This window comes from Chinchilla lanigera, unplaced genomic scaffold (genome assembly GCF_000276665.1).
Source record: "Chinchilla lanigera isolate Chin_1 unplaced genomic scaffold, ChiLan1.0 scaffold00119, whole genome shotgun sequence".
In the NCBI taxonomy this organism is placed as follows: Eukaryota; Metazoa; Chordata; class Mammalia; order Rodentia; family Chinchillidae; genus Chinchilla; species Chinchilla lanigera.
In genome coordinates, this window is record NW_004955520.1 from 3,425,400 (window position 1) to 3,441,211 (window position 15,812).

General features: G+C 46.1%; 1 protein-coding gene across 3 annotated transcripts in view; it reads left to right on the top strand.

Annotated features, from left to right (window-relative positions):
• Nucleotides 1-15,812, top strand: part of Rab3gap2 (RAB3 GTPase activating protein subunit 2 (non-catalytic)) — a 72,200-nt gene that overhangs the window by 13,896 nt on the left and 42,492 nt on the right. For all 3 annotated transcript variants that reach the window (XM_005409268.2, XM_005409267.2, XM_005409269.2), the window contains exons 2-4: nt 1,530-1,594; nt 13,940-14,063; nt 14,971-15,052. In XM_005409268.2, coding sequence (XP_005409325.1) covers nt 1,530-1,594; nt 13,940-14,063; nt 14,971-15,052 — 271 coding nt within the window. The remainder of the gene's footprint in view (nt 1-1,529; nt 1,595-13,939; nt 14,064-14,970; nt 15,053-15,812) is intronic.

Below are 15,812 nucleotides of genomic sequence, written 5' to 3' on the forward strand. Positions count from 1 at the left end.
AGTTTTTTAATTTCATGTCATCTTATTTGTTGATTCCTGATGTTACAAAGAGTTTCTGTTAAGACAGTCCTTGCCTATGCCTATGTCTTCAGAAGTTTAACTTATATTATGTTCCAGCAGACTGTTTCTGTTTTAATATTTAACCAATCCATTTTGAGTTTGGTTTAGTGCACGGTAAGAGATATGGATCTAGATTCAGTCTTTTGTATATGGAGAGCTAGTTTTCCCCATGCCATTTGCTAAAGAGGCTGTTTTTTCTCCAGTGTGTGTTTTTGTCTCCTTTGTGAAAGATCAGATAGCTAAATGTTTCTTTATTCTGTTCCACTGAGCCACATGTCTGTTTTTGTACCAATATCATGCTGTTTGTAGTACTGTGGTTTTGTAATGTAGCTTGAAATCTGGGAGTGTGCTGCCACCTGCTTTGCTCTTGTTGACCAGGATTGCTTTTGCTATTCTAGGTCTCTTCTGGTTCCATGTACATTTTTTAGGATTTTTTTTTTTTTTTGGTAGTTCTGTGAGGAATACTATTGACATTGATTGGGATTCTAGCTACTCATTGAAGACTCTATTTGGGATGACACTTTACTATGTATATATGCATACATATTTTCTATTCTAACCCTTTCTTGTCCATGTTCTTCTAGTACTGTATTACAGAATTCACCATGTATTTTTTTGTTGTTGTTTTTTCCAGTATCGGGAGTCGAACTCATGACTTTGCACTTGCCAGGCAGGCGCTGTGCCGCTGAGCTAAATCCCCAGCCCCTCACCATGTATTATGATTACACATTTGTCTATCTACTACACAAGATCACAGATTCTTTAAGGGCAAGGAATATGTTTGTATTTTTCTTAGCTTCTACTACAAAGTTTGCCAAATAGTATTTAACAGAGCATTTGTTAAGTCATTAATTGATTTGTGTATGGAGGTCTTCTATAAGTTGTGCAGTTTTAATCAAATAGCACTATTTTAGGACTTAATAGACACCTAGCAATGTGCTTGGCATATTAGGAAGTAATTATTTGGCATTTAAGTGCTGTGTTTAGACAATTACTAAAAGCTAATTGAGCAGTCAGTCTAACTACTAGACTGCACAATTTTTTTTATCTCTGTAATTGATTTCAGTCACTTTTAAAATCAGTACATAAGTGACAGTCCAATTTGTTGCCATTCTACTATAAGCCATTAAGATCAGTCCCATCTTTTAAATTTATTTTCCCTCAGAATTTTAAAGCTTATTGTTTAAATATAATTTTATTTCTGTTTTGTAACTGTTATATTTTAATTTTGATGGCTGGTATTAAGATTGTGCAGTGTTATATTAGTGCATAGATTTGTAAATTCAGTATGTCAGATATTTCCTGATTGTTACTATGTGTAGCAAAACCCTAATGTAATAACAGTTTACCATCATTTTCTTTCTTAATGTCAGCATTATACAGGGATTGGTTTTCTTACGTTCAGAAAAAAAATACCTGTAAAATATTTTGAACCCTATTTCATGTAAGTCCTTTTCATCTCTCTTTAGGAAAATCAACAGGCTGGGAAGATGATGGCTGGGGAGCATGGGAGGAGGCAGAACTTCCAGAACTTGTAAGTCTTTGTGAAGAAACGTGTGTTGTATATTGACAGTGGCATTTCCCGGGGTAATGAGGAGGACATATTTCAGCACTAGGCTGACATTTTAAAATCTGTGTTGAGAACATTTTTATGCTGGCTTTACCGTGCCTCGCTAGATCCCTGTTCTGAGGGATCTTAGTGACTGTAGAGCAAAGCGGGTATCTTAGTCCATGCGGTAGCAAAATATTTCAGACAAAATTCATCGTGAGCAGGAAGGTAGTTGGATCATGGTTCTGGAGGCGGAGAAGTCCAAGACTGAGTGGGCATCTGGTGAGGCCCTTCTAGCTGTGTCATCCCACGGTGAGACAGACAGGCAGAGACAGCACAAGCACACACTGGCCTCCCCTTTGCAACAGATCCACTCCTGTGAGGACATCCACACTCTTGATTGTAGGCTTAACCTGCCTATACTGCTTCATGGCCTGGGGACCTCTCCTGAAGTTTTGTCTTCCCACACTGATTGGCGATTGAGTTTCTAACACTGCTTTAGGGAGACATTGGAACTGTAGCATTGGGATCGATGAAAGATAGTTGTTTTCAGATTCTTTATCCTTCTCATAAGTTATTCATGTAGACCCTCACTTATGCGTTCAGCGAACACTTGGTATGCCCACTGTATTCTCGGCATTTTTCTAGGTGCTAGGAATATAGCAGTGAAGAAGGTGGACAGTCACAACAACAAGAAGTTTATTCACTCAGATAGGAAGACCCAGTTTGGTTGGCTCAGTGACTCGACTGCCATCAAGTTCTTCCTCCTATCTGTTATGGTGTCTTGTCTCTCATGTGGTGTGGCAGCATGTTTATCCATTCATGAACACAGGGAGAAAGAGCTGGCTTTCCCACGACTCTTAGAAGGGAAGAACTTTCTTAGAAGCCTCTGGCAAACTTGGCCTTATATTTTCTTAACCCATATCGGGCCGCATGCACATTTCTGAACTGGCAAAGGGAGTAGACTTTCATTGATCAGTCATATCATTCCTGGGAGTTGGAGGGGAAGAAGGCCCACTTCTCTCTGGCTTCACAGAGGGAGCGTTGATACCAGAAGCAACATCAGGATTTTTTTTTTTGAAGAAAGAACATCCATATTTAGGTAGGTCTTATGGTCTGTATTCCAAAAGCTTGTTGGACAGGGAGGGAGAAGCACAAGGGAGGGTGAAGAGTATCAGATGGTGGTAATAGTTACACGGGAAATTCAAGTGATTGTGTGACAGCAGTGACCAATGGCCAGCTGTAGACTTGGTGCTGGGACTTCTCCGAGGAAGTGACCCTAGATCTGGAAGACCACATCAAGTCAGTGAGCCAAGCAGTGGCAGAGAGTGTTACAGGGCAGGACAGGACAGCAGCTCTGTAATGTTTCCATCACCCCAGAAAGAAACCCCGTACTCATCCCTACCTCTACCCTGACAGTCGCCTGTCTCCTTTCTGCCTGTGGATTTGTCTGTTCTGAATATACACATAAGGAGAACTAGGCAGTTTTTTAAAAAAAGACTGGCTTCTGCTTACTCATAAATTAGACTTTTTCATGGATTTTCTAATACTTTGGTTTATGGTCGTGGATTCTGTATTTGTCACTTTTCCAAAAGAGACAAAAAAAGCTGACATACACAAATTGAAAGAGGACTTTATCTTAGCTCACGGTTCTAGAGGTGTCCACGCGTGGTTGGCTGACCAGAAGGCAAGAACATGAAGGTAGAAGGAAACAGTGAAGGACACCTCACACCAGCCAGGAATTAGAGCAGGAAGACCAGAGAGAAAGAAGGGCCTGGGGACAAGAACACACCTGTGAAGCCATGCTCACAGTGACCTGCTTCTTGCAGTCAGGCCCCATGTCCTAATAAGCCCATTAAGCTAATGAACTCATTGGGGAATTAGTCCACTTGATGAAGTTAGAACCCTTGTGATCCAGTTACTTCCTCAAAGCCCATCAGCTCTGAGACTTTCAGGGGACATTTGAGATCTAAACCATAACATTCTACCCCTAGCCCCCAAGCTTTCATGTCTGTTCCATAATGTAAAATGTATCTAATCCATTTCTAAGAGTCCCCAAGTCGTGATGGTTCCAGCATTGCTCTCTTCTGAGACATAAGGCAAGCTCCTTAACTGTGAGCCCCTATAGAATAAATCAAAAAGCAAGTTAATAACCCTAAGATACAATGGTGTTTATAGCTACACCAATGCTGTCAGAAGTTTTGCTCACATACAGTAGAGCTGCTGCTGTTATTTGTACAGTTTTTAGTGGTTATGAACAACTCTAGAGGCTTCACCAGCTCCAGAGTCACCACGAGAATCAAAGTGTTGACCGCCATACCCACACTCATGAGGATAACATGGCTGCTCAGTGGGAAGGTTGACAATGGAAAGGAAAGTTCCCTGTCTCTCGGTAGGAACACGCAGCAAACTGCAAACGCACCTTCCCTGAGAGAGTGGCAGGGCTGGGCTTGTTCACATTAAAGGCGACACCAGGGACGGGAGACGTAGGGTGTCTGGAAGTCCGCCTGTGGCTGCATCAGTGTTGCCGCTGTGAAGATAATGTTAGTGTTCTCCATCAGGTGCCGTGGGACTGAGGCCATCCCAGCCCCCAAGCAAAGAAGTCTTCCTTTGCTGGTCTGGCCTGAGAGCGGCTGCGGCGGCCAGTGGGAGATGTCAGGTGGGGCTGCCAAAGAGTCAGGAAGAGCAGCTGCCACCTGCTGAGTGCTGGCCCAGAGGCCGCCCTGCCACCAGTGAGCTCAGCAGAAAACTGCAGAAGCTGCAGGGCACTCTTTACTTCCCCAGTCCATTAGCTCTTTGAGAGTCCTCCTCAAAGGCAGCAGAGAGGAAAGGGTTTTTCTATCCAGAGAGACTTCAGGGATCTGGGCCTGGCTTTCGAAGAAAGGAAATGTCCCTGTTGGAGTTTCTGATTGCGAGGCGACAGCTGTTACAGAGGCTGAGTGAAGAGAGCAGCTTCTGGACCCAGCAGAGCAGAAGTCACTCCGCCGACGGCAGCAGCAGAAGGAGTAAGTTCGAACCTTGAAAGGTGATGCGGTGGGGACCATGATGGAATGAAGGAAACCGCACACAGAGGATTGGGAGGAGGAGGCCAGAGTCAGACTAGCAGCCAGAGGGGGCTCACTGGCCCTGGAACACCGGGGCACCCAAGCGCTCCGGAGCCCCAGCCACCCTGCGAGCGGTGAACACAACATCGAACGTCGCTGCAAAGCAGGCTGGAGGCGTCACAGCCATGTGTCCTGGGACCTGGCTGCCACGGTGACTTCCATCTCTTCAAGGACAAAGCTGAGTCCATGTGGCATGGTTTCTGTGTGTTTCAGGAGGACGGTGTAAAAGTACAGACGAGGACTGCTGGGACCAAGCAGTCATGTCCCACACCTGGGGCTCCGCCTCAGCCAGCGCTGCTCCCGAGGCCGCTGTGGATCATCGGGTCCATGCTGAAAGGCCTGGGACAGACGGCCCCCTGCCAGCTGAAACAGCTTCATAGTTAGCCTCAGATGCGTGTGGTCAACAGGAGGCCGACGTGTGTAGGCGGGAGAGACCAGGTTCCTCTCCAGGCTCATGGCCCCTTGTGCGGTCCCTGTTGGTATGGCTCCCTGCCACCTGCACTGCAAGGTGCTTTGGAAAGCGGTCGTTTTCCAGGAAGTGAGTGGCGCTGTTCAGGCCTGCTCTGTCTCTGCAGCTTCTCCTCTTTTGACACTAACCGCTGTTCTAACTTGAAAGACACCGCACTCTGCTTTTCCCTGTTAATTTCCCTGAAGAATGAAGCCCTTTTCCCTGGAAGGGGTTGGCAGGGGTTGTCCTTCTTATGTAGGACATCAGTCCTAGGGTAAAGCCTCACCCTCGGGACCTCATTTAATCTAAACTTTCTCCTCACAAATAACAGTCTCACTGGGGGTTAGGGCTTCAGTGTATATAGATGCCCAGAATACTCTAATGGGTCCGTGCCAGGCAGACTTCTACTTGGGCAGATGAGAAGAAAAAGGCTAAGGGAGCCCTACGAGCCCATGGACAAACGCCGTAGGGAGTGCAGAGGCCCGCAGAACAGGCTCTCAGCTTGGACTGGGATGGAAGGAGGCAGACACAGTTCTCCTCTGCACTGACTGGGTGTTAGGTGGTATCACAACAAGATAGCGCGGGTGGGGAGACTGGAAAAGAGGTCCAAAGCACTGCCAGCCCCTGAATGGTGATCGTGCAGTGGGCGCTAAATAACTTCGATGTGGTTGGTTAATTTTGTTTTGTTGTGATCAAAGGTTCTGATTGGGATTATAAATTCTGTGTGCCGCGGGAAATCACCAATTAGAGTGGAATATTTTGCTGAGCTACTTTCAAAGGGAATTGAGGCATGCTGGCAGGAACCCGAAAAGGCTCACTTTCATCTCTCCTGGCGAGGTGGAGTCCTGTGCTTCCGTCCTCCAGAGGTGCGGTGCGGCTGAAGGTGGAGGTGGAGTCGGTTTGCTCAGTGATGAGTGAGCACTGGCTCCTGGAACTGGAGGCACGGGGAGGTTCTGGGCCAAGGTCTCAGTTGAGACAGGCAGCATGGAAATTTTCCGCTCAAACGAGACAGAGACATGTTCCATCGGTTTTGCCAAAAGTGGTATAATATAGTTTCTGAGACAGTTAGGACTTAACAGATTAGCAGAGGATGAAAGTGTTCAGGTCAGGTGAATGCCTGTTTATAGGTGAAAGGAGAAATCTTGCTGCCTTATTAAAGTATATTAGAGCGCTCACAGTCTAAGGTGATGGGGAAAGCCTCTGCCTCTTTCAGTAAGTCATTGAAACTCCAGGGCATCTGCCACGCGGGAGCCCCAGACAGCAGATGGCCATGCAGAAGGACACATCCAAGCTGTGCGAGCATGTGCCCGGCCTGTCACCCTGAGGAGTGGCTGCAGAGGGTCCCTCTGGGCCGGTGGTCCCTGGGAGTGCGTGCCTTCTCCCTGCGAGTGCTCATCTGGCCAGTGACGACCTCGCAGCAATAACTGAAGCTGGTCTCACCCAGCAGCGTGAGGGACAGTGGTGTTGCCCCTTGCCAGGGTGTAGTGCTTATTTGGCTTTGTCTGGGGGGGGGGTAGCAGGACATTTTTATTATCAAACAAAATTGTCTGCAAAGTGACACTGCATGAAACAGAAAAAACCTGGAACCTCCCCGTGCCTCCAGTTCCAGGGGTGGGGGCACGTAGCACCTGGAGGTCACCGATGCTGCTAAGCACCTTGTGTGAACAGGACAACCCCCAGAAGAAAGAATTATCAGACAACGCGCTGGGAGTGCTGAGGTCCGAAGCCTGGGGGTAGCCCAGGGCTATTCACAGCCCTCAGAGTCTTTCTGCTGCATTGTGGTTCTCCATGATCTCTTCAGAAAGAGCTTGTGCCTTGTCCCGTTTGAATTTTGAAAAGACCTTCAGATCTTTCATTTGAGACTTTCAAACTGTGATCTGGAAAATAGCCTAGCTAGTGCTTCCCTTCACATGCAGTATTTGAGCAAACTGTAGGGGTTGGTCTGGACACTAATCGCTTCCCCATCTGTGCTTTTTTCTGTTTCATGCAGTGTCACTTTGCAGACAATTTTGTTTGATAATAAAAATGTCCTGCTAACCCCCCCACCCCCGCCAAAAAAAGAAACTTAGAAAACTTTGGGCATTCCATATGTTATTAACAGACTGGGAGGAAAAAAGAAATCCTAGTCATTGTTTGCTTTCTTTTTGTGTTTCAAGATTGCTGAAGCATTCGTGTCTTTCACTGTAAAAGTCTAGATGAGCATTTTATTTCCATGACGTAGGTGATAACCTACCAAGGATCTCACTGAATGTGCTGACAGCCCCTTCATCACATTGGATTTCACTGTAATGAGTAAATACCTTTCAGAGTTAACACAATGACAGGAACAGCATACACTGTAAATGGTGAGCTCACTGTTGTAAAGTTGAAAGCTTTGTACATCTACTCCAGCTACTTCTGTGGGTGATCACTGCAAGAGCTGATGCCCCAAAACATTTGCGGCTCTGTTTACCAAGCGAGCATTACCAGCCCCGGTGGGAGCCAGCTGTAATTGAAAGGCTGGTTACACTACTGCAATTTCCCCATCTCATATACGCTGCAAAACAATAAGCACTTGACAGATTTGTGGGCTAAGTGTATGGTATAACCCCAGGTGTTTAGTGAGAATCCTTTTCGTAATTCACAGTGGTGGCTTCCACGCTTGTGCAGATTAAGAAAATCTGTTACGGGTCTTCATTCAAAGAAAAAGCCTTGGCGAGTCGGCTGCACCGCAGAGTTGCAAGGGCTCTCTCCCCTCCCCAGCCGGGGTTAGGTTTTGCAGATGTGGATGTGTTTCTTATTTACTTGAGTAACTAGCTGCTAGCTGTTGTGAAAAACTGAGCTACTGGTGTGGCACCTTAAATGGTGAGGCGGGGTTTTTTCTTTTTCGTTTTTAAATTTCATGCCTCACTTGGGAAATTAAGCACTTGTCAGTTGGTGTTATTTTAGGATCGTCAGCTTCAAGGGAGCATTCTCAGTAACCATGGGCCCCATTGTCTCAGGGAGGTTTTCCAGAAACCTAATTGGTAGGCAGATGTCCTTATGGTACAGAATAGAAGGGTGTGCCCGCACCTCGCCAGCCACCAAACGTGGCTGCTGTGTGTCAGGCTTGCAGCTCTGTCCCATGCCGCCCTGTGCCTGCCCGAGCTTCCATGGTGTGTGGTTGTGAGGGTGGTGCTGGCTCCCTGACCCCACCTGGAGCGGCCTCCTTGTGCACTACACTGACATTTCACGGAGTTGTTCTGCCCCGCCCCGAGGCTCCCCTGAACAGCTGACAAGGAGCTGGTCCAGGCAGATCCACATTTTAATTCTTGGTTTATATGTCAGCTGCACCCCGCCCTGTGCACTGAGCTGTGTCCCTGTGACTAAGACGCATGATCGGTATGTCAGATTCAGCAAGACAAAAAGCCTCCAGTGACAATAACCTGAACTAGGTAGTACCCTTAAAATTATAAACAGAGGTAGACTTGTGTTGTTCCCCATAGGCTTGCCTAGTTTGCCCCAACCAGAGCGCCTTTACCATATTGTAAAGTAAATTTAAAGCAGAAAAATAGTGGAGGTACAGGTGGAAGAAATCATCTTAGGCAAATCAAATTTCTTTCAATAAATCCTCAAAAAGGAGGAGGAAATCCCTGGGTACATGAAGAGAGCGGCAGTGAATATGCAAAGGCAGACAAGGAAGGGGCGGAGAAGTTCGTGTCCCGGACTGCTGTGCGCTCTTATTTGTGCCCCAGCAGTTTGGCACGTTTGGAAGGCAAGGTCTCTTCTCGTGACGAAGAGACCTCATGCTCATCAAGTGCCCGACCCTGACTGGGCCTGGGTCTGTTCGTCTCCAACGAGGGAGGCAGGATGGCACTGGTGACTCGGGTGAGGTTTGCAGTGAACCACTGTGGTCGGCCGTGCACGTGTGTGTGTGTGTGTGTGTGTGTGTGTGTGTGTATGTATGTATGTATGTGAGAGAGAGAGAGAGAGAGAGAGAGAGAGAGGGACTGTGTAATTTCATTCTCCGAGCTCTCCTCTGCCCCGCAGTGGGCTGTTAGGACAGCGTCCCCTGTTGGGAAGGAGCGGCAAGGCTGTGAAGGCCGGCGTCGGGCCGCCTGTGCAGTTTGCCTTCTGTGTCACTTTCATCGTAGACTGTGGAGCTGACATCTCATCTCTGCACTCCCACTGCTGCGGGGCTGGAGTCACCACGCACAGCGCCTGCTGCTGTGGGTCAGGATTCAGGGAGTGGTGAGAAGTTCAACCCCACTTCCAGCCTCAGAGATAGAGGCCTCCCAGTGAGGGTGAGTTGGTCACCCAGCCAGGCAGAGGTCGAGTGGCGCGCCTGCAGCCCAGGCTCATGCAGCTGTGTGGCCATGTGGTGGATGGAAGTGACCCCGTAGAAGGGCAATTGTGTAGTGAATACTGCTCAGCTGGCCTCCGAAGAGAGCCATGGAGGAGGACCTTCCTTTAAGCACTGAAGGACTGACTGACACTGTGGAGAACCTGTCAGCTGAAAAGGTCAGACACGCTGTAGGAGAAACCGAGAAACTTGAGAGCAGGGGCGAGAGTTTCGGGCTCTCTCCACCTCGGCACTCCAGCGGGCCAGGCTGGGTGGGGACTCGGTCTGGTGGGGGTGTCACTGCAGCATCCGGAGGGCGTCCTCAGCCTCTGCCCAGCAGTGCTCAGTGTCGCGGGGGAGCAGGTGCCCCGGGCTAGAAGCACTGGCTTAGCCGACGAGATGTTCTGTGTTGGTGGCAGCAGCTGTGAGCTAAGTCACTGAGAAGCTGCGGTACTGGGACAGGACCGTGCGGGAGAAACGCAGTCACAGGTGGAATAAGCAACAGAGAGCAGTACCTTCGAACTGCGGTCAGTGTGAAGGAAGGTGAAGGAGTAGGATGCAGCTGCCAGGGGAACTGGGGCTCCATAGGGAAATGCAGAAAAGAGGACAGATGTCTTTAAAGGAGACACTCAAGAATGTGCTGCCCCCGTGGTTAGCTGGTTATTTTCCAGCGAAGTCAGCTGAAGAGCTGCAGAAAGGAAGTGTCAGTAATCAAGCAGACCACTTTGAGAAAAGGCTTTTCGTGGACTTTGGGACTAGGGGCCAACCCCAGGCAGAGGCAGCCTTCTCCTAGCAGGCTCCTGCGTCCTCCGAGGAGCAGGGCATAGACCAAAAAGACCACCAGGTTAAAAGTCAGGCTCCTCTGTTCTCAGAGCGGCTGGGTGCATACATAGCCCTGACCTCGAGAGAGTCTGTGACATTGTGAGGCTTTGGACCAGCTGGTCTCTAAGTGCCTCACATCTTTGAAATTCTTTGACAGATCTCATTCCTGTCAGTGACATTATTGTGAAGACACAGGCCAGAAACATGGAAATGATGTTTTTATTGAAAAATGAGTTTTAGAATATTTTCAGCATTTACTCTTTGAACATAATCTTGGAAATATGATAAAAGAAACCCATTTGTGTAGATGCTCAATTGGTTTTTACAATTATTTTTTGTAGAATTTGCCTAAGTCAGTATGGTATTCGTTTTCTGGAGCATTACTTTGATTCTTTTTTTATTGCAGTGAAATGGAAGTTAGAGGATAAAAGGGAGCAATTAAAGGTGTTTAGACACTGCTACTTTTTTTTGGTCTAATGCAATACCTAAGTAATATTCCTGTGTGATTTCTGCTGTTTTGGGACTGCTGCCTGAAGGTGGGGCCCTGCTTGCCTGAAAGGTCCCGCACCGGCCCTGGAGGGGGACCACAGAGAGGGCTGCCCCTGGGGGAATCTCGGGTGCTGTGTTGGGTTAGCACAGACTCTCCTGCAGCAGAAGCTGGCTCAGGAAGAAATGCAACCATAGCTAACTTTTATCCTTAGGGGATAACTTCCTCTCTAATTTTTCTGTGTAAAATAACATTTTAAAAACACCAAGCTAGAGGCAAAATTCCTAAAAAGTGGAATTTGAATAAGTGAGATTTTACCAATATTACTCTTCTCTTCCTGTCTTTTGGGAGATGGTAGAGTGCAGCCTCTTTAGCTCACCTTGTTTGAAAAGAGAAAAAGAAGGTCCTAAGTCTGTTCATTTCTACTGTTTTTTCTAAAGGAAAAGGAGTTGCTTGGATTTCCAGAGGTTTCAGGGTTACTTGGAGATATTCCTACAGCTTTCCTGTAAGCCATATTTTATTTGTCCTTTACACATTTCTCTGATGGTATCTCAGCAAGAATTATTTATCTTCTCTAGAAATGCTATTGGAATGTTTCTGACTAGGATGACTTTCTGTTTTTAAAATCTCTTAAATTTTGTCAATGTTAGTAATGCATGCATATGAAAAATTTTTAAAGAGCATAAAACTATAATTTTTTTAAAACAATGAAAGCAGCCTTAACAACTCTTGCCTCTCTTCCCACTTGAATAATTCAATCTAAAAGATACTAGATGAGGCTGAGCAGGGTAGGGATCTTCATGACATAAAACTTAGACCCTGTAAGAGAACAAGTCAGTGATCTAGCTACTTCACAGTAAAAAATTACTGCTTCACAGTAAAAAAAACAAGCCACCACATAGTACGTTGGGAAAAACTATTTGCAACTCTTGCAAAAAGGACCACGTTTTCTTCTGTGTAAGGAGAGTGTGTTTTGTTTTTTTGTTACCGGGAATTGAACTCGGGACCTTGCACTTGCCAGGCAGGCACTGTGCTGTTTAGCTACACCCCGGTTCCGTGTAAGGAGAATATACAGTAATTAATCAAAGAGCAGCGACCCAGTAGGAACCTACAAAGGAGAGCAGCCACTTGTTCATAGGAAATTTACACAATTTTTATGCAAATGAGAAAATTTGTTAAGCATTTGAGAAAATACCTATTCTCATTCATAAGAGAAATGCAATTTAAAAGTATACTGAGGTATCACTTTTCTTTAAATTCCAAGACAAAGAGCAAGTGAGCAGGAGAGAGAGATCCCTATTTATTTATTGGATTGACAAAGAGCAGGAGTTAAAATACCTTTCTTAGGCCGGGCATAGTGGTGCACTTCTGTACCTCCAGTACTCGGGAGGCTGGGGCAGGAGGATCGTTGCAAGTTCAAGACCAGCCTGGGCTACAAAGTGAGCTCAAGACTAGCCTGGGCTACAAAGTGAGCTCAAGACCAGCCTGAACTGCATAAGGAGACCCTGTCTCAAAAAGACTGAAAAAAAAGCAACTTTCACATTGGAGTATTGCTCTACCATAAAGATAAACTTGAGTCACATGTAGGAAACGGTGTACCTTCAGCCATAACGTGAAATAAATTAGACTCACAGGCATAAAGATTGCATGGTAGGGAGAGAGGAGGGGACGAGGATGAGAAGAGCATTGATGTGTGTGATGTACACGCACCAGCACCTCACAAGGAGGTGGTCGTTACGTACTGCAGACCTGTACTAACACAAGTAAAAACGGAAACACCAGAGTTAACGTGTCTCTCGAAACGTGTGGGAAAGCAAGCACTTTCCAAACTTGCATATGAATACAGTGTGTGCGGAGCACAATTTGAGAACATCAGCAGCTTATTGAGGCACGTTCCCTGTGACCCAGCTGTCTCCTAGAAACTCTCCTTACTGCAGTGTCCCCAGGGAGGTACACTGCCAAACTCCTGAGGTTACTCACTGCAGGGTGGTCTGTCACAGCAGAAGATGACAACACAAATGCCCATCAGGAGGAAGTAGGTAAAGTTGAAGGATCTGAAACATGGAACAGTGCAGCTATTAAAAAAAAATAAAGAAGCCAGCTGTGGAATGAAGTCTGGGGTATATGTTAAGAGAAAAATGCAAATAGTTAAGGCGAGGTGTGGTGGTACACGCCTGTAATCCCAGCACTAAGGAGGCTGAGGCAGGAGGATCACTGTGAGTTTGAGGCCAGCCTCAGCTACAAAGTGAGTTCAAGGCCAGTCCAAATTGCACAGTGAAACCCTGTCTCAAAAAGACAAAAAAAAAAAGCAAATAGGTAGAGTATGTGTGTATCATGATGCCAGCTTGTGAGCGGAGGATGAAGTGTTCACTTGTGTACACATAGAGCATCTCTGGAAATACGAGAATGAGGAGCCACATCGGTTGTCTTTAGAGTGGACAGCCTGGTAGCTAATGTATAGGGACATGGGGTTTTCCAAAGAAGACCTATTTCTGCTGTTCAAATTTTAACCATGGGGTTTCCTGGTGTAGTAAGTATGAAATTAGAAAATAACATTGTACAGGTCAAATAAAAAGCAAGAAGCTTCACAAATTTTTGTGGATCCTACAACCGTGCGGTCACCCGGTGGTGCTTTCCTCTTCATCCAGCTGAGGGTACTCTGGCCGTCCCTGCAGAGAGAGTTACTTACCATGCCGAATCACTCCTGGGGTGAGCCCTAAGTAACACTCTTCTGATGCCCTGCCTATTTATGTTTACATTTGCTGTATTCATATTCAAAGCTGAGATTCGTTTATAACATTTTATTTTGTTAGTCGTCTTTGATATGTTTGGATAAGACATATAGAACTCTGTGAAAGGGCAGGCATGGTGGCACACGCCTGTAATCCCCGTACTCGGGAGGCTGGGACAGGAGGATCGTCGCTAGTTCGAGGCCAGCCTAGGCTACAAAGGCCAGCTGAACTGCGAGACACTCTGTCAAAAAGACAAATAAATAAATAAATTAATTAATTAAAATAAAACTCTATAAAAAGAATTGAGACCCCCAAAAAACTGACCAACAAAAAAAAGAGAATTCATTTTCCCTTTCTCTCCACTGGTCTGAAGGCAGGCAAGTCAAGTTGAAACCTTATGTATTTTTCTATTTGTAGTAATTACACTTTTACCACAGGAAGAAGAAGGAAGCGCTTGCAAGACACAGAAAACTTCCTGGCTTCAGGACTGTGTTTTATCCCTGTCTCCAAACAGTGATCTTATGGTCATAGCGCGGGAACAGAAAGCTGTATTTCTAGTGCGTGAGTAACGTGTTGTCTTGGGAGGACCTTTGTTTTCATGCACAGACCAGAGCCGAAAAGTGATCGGATGGAGAGAAAAGGCATCGTTTGCACTGTACATGTTACACAGTGGCGCCTGCAGGCTTTAGATCACTTGTATTTCCTCCTCCCCCTTCTTCTCCCTCACTCCATTTCCTCCTTTGACTTACAGCACTTGAGCCCTTGAGCACTGTTCTGTGGCGCTTCACAAAGTACTGGGCGTTTTCCTGTTCTTGCAAAGGACAAGGCCACAGGCCCTCCTTTTTTTCAATTTTTGTTTTTATTAGTGCGCGTTTGTAGTACACGGTGGTTACATTTACCCTGCAGGGTGGGACAGACCTCTTTGGTGAGTGGAGTGACTTCAGCCAGGATCTGAGAACCCACACTGCTGTAGGCTTTTATTTGGACAGAAGTTCTCAGCTGAGGAAGTTTGTGTTGAAGGTGAAATTTATGGCCTGGGCATATGTTGGAGTATGGTCAGGACAGGGCCACATATAAAACGGCTTGGGGATAGTCCGAGCAAATCCATCCCCAGTAGCACAGTGCCACAGAAAATTTCTTCTGCTCTCTGAGGATAGAAGTGATCTTATAGATAAAATAGGTAGGGTGGTGCATCGGAATTAAAAACCTTATTCTGCAAGTACTATGAAAACGTTGTATGAGTTTAATTGAGAGAACGATGACCAAAGGCTAAGAGACCGGGTGATACTATAAAATCTCTAAAAAATTAAGTCTTATCTTTATTTACCTGTAAAAAACACCCAAGTCAGTTAATACAGAACTATTAAGTTCTATACTCATCCTTCTAAAGGGAAAGAGCAAAATGTATAAATTACTGTCTCCGTGTACTATAAGGGTGTTTTATGTGGTATCTTGATTATTTTTTCAGCAAAATGGAAACAGAGTGATAAAGGAAAGGAAGAAATGCAGTTTGCCGTTGCTTGGAGTGGCGCTTTAAGTGCTGAAGAAGGGTAGGTGCCAGTTAATCTGTTTTTCTGTGAATTAAATACATAAGTGAAACTGACTTGTAACTGAATCTGTTAAGTTTTATCACGTGGAATTATTTAAATAAATGTGCATCCCAACCAAAGGTTGTAAAGAACGGTTTGGACAGCAAGTTCTACTTATGTGATTTATTAAGTCCAATGTAAAGAAGAGTAGAGTTCAGAGAAAACCCTATAAAACCCTTTTCACACCCTGTCTTTTCCCTCCGTTCTCTGCAGTTAAATTTAGTCATCCAAAGAGCCGAGGGTGCTTGTCCTGTTTGGCTAGTTTCGGACTTGTGCCACACGGAGTGCTCACAGGTATCCAGACAGGCGAGGCAGTGCACTGAGTTCCCTGCTGACCCAGAGAAACTCCTGAAACCCAGCTCTCTGGAGGGGTCACCCTATGGGGCTGCTAGCCTGGAACCTTGGGCCAAGAGCAGCGTTTGGTTAAATCTTCGTGCCGAGACGCTGCTGAGAACGAGTAGGGAGGCCCTTCAGACTCGATCCAGAGGAAAGATGTCGAGCAGAAGTACCTGTAGCGCCTGGCACGCTGGAGAGAGTGAAATGTTTTCCACTATTGTCAAGAGATGCAGTAGTTTTCATTTTATCAAAGCATTTTAAGCAAATTAAAATGTCTTGTTGTAAATGAACAGCAAACGTGTTACTTTAAAAAAAACCAGGATTCATACAGTGCAGGGACTTCCTCGTGATGGGTGGAGCGGGGTGCTGATGGCTTCCTCAGGTT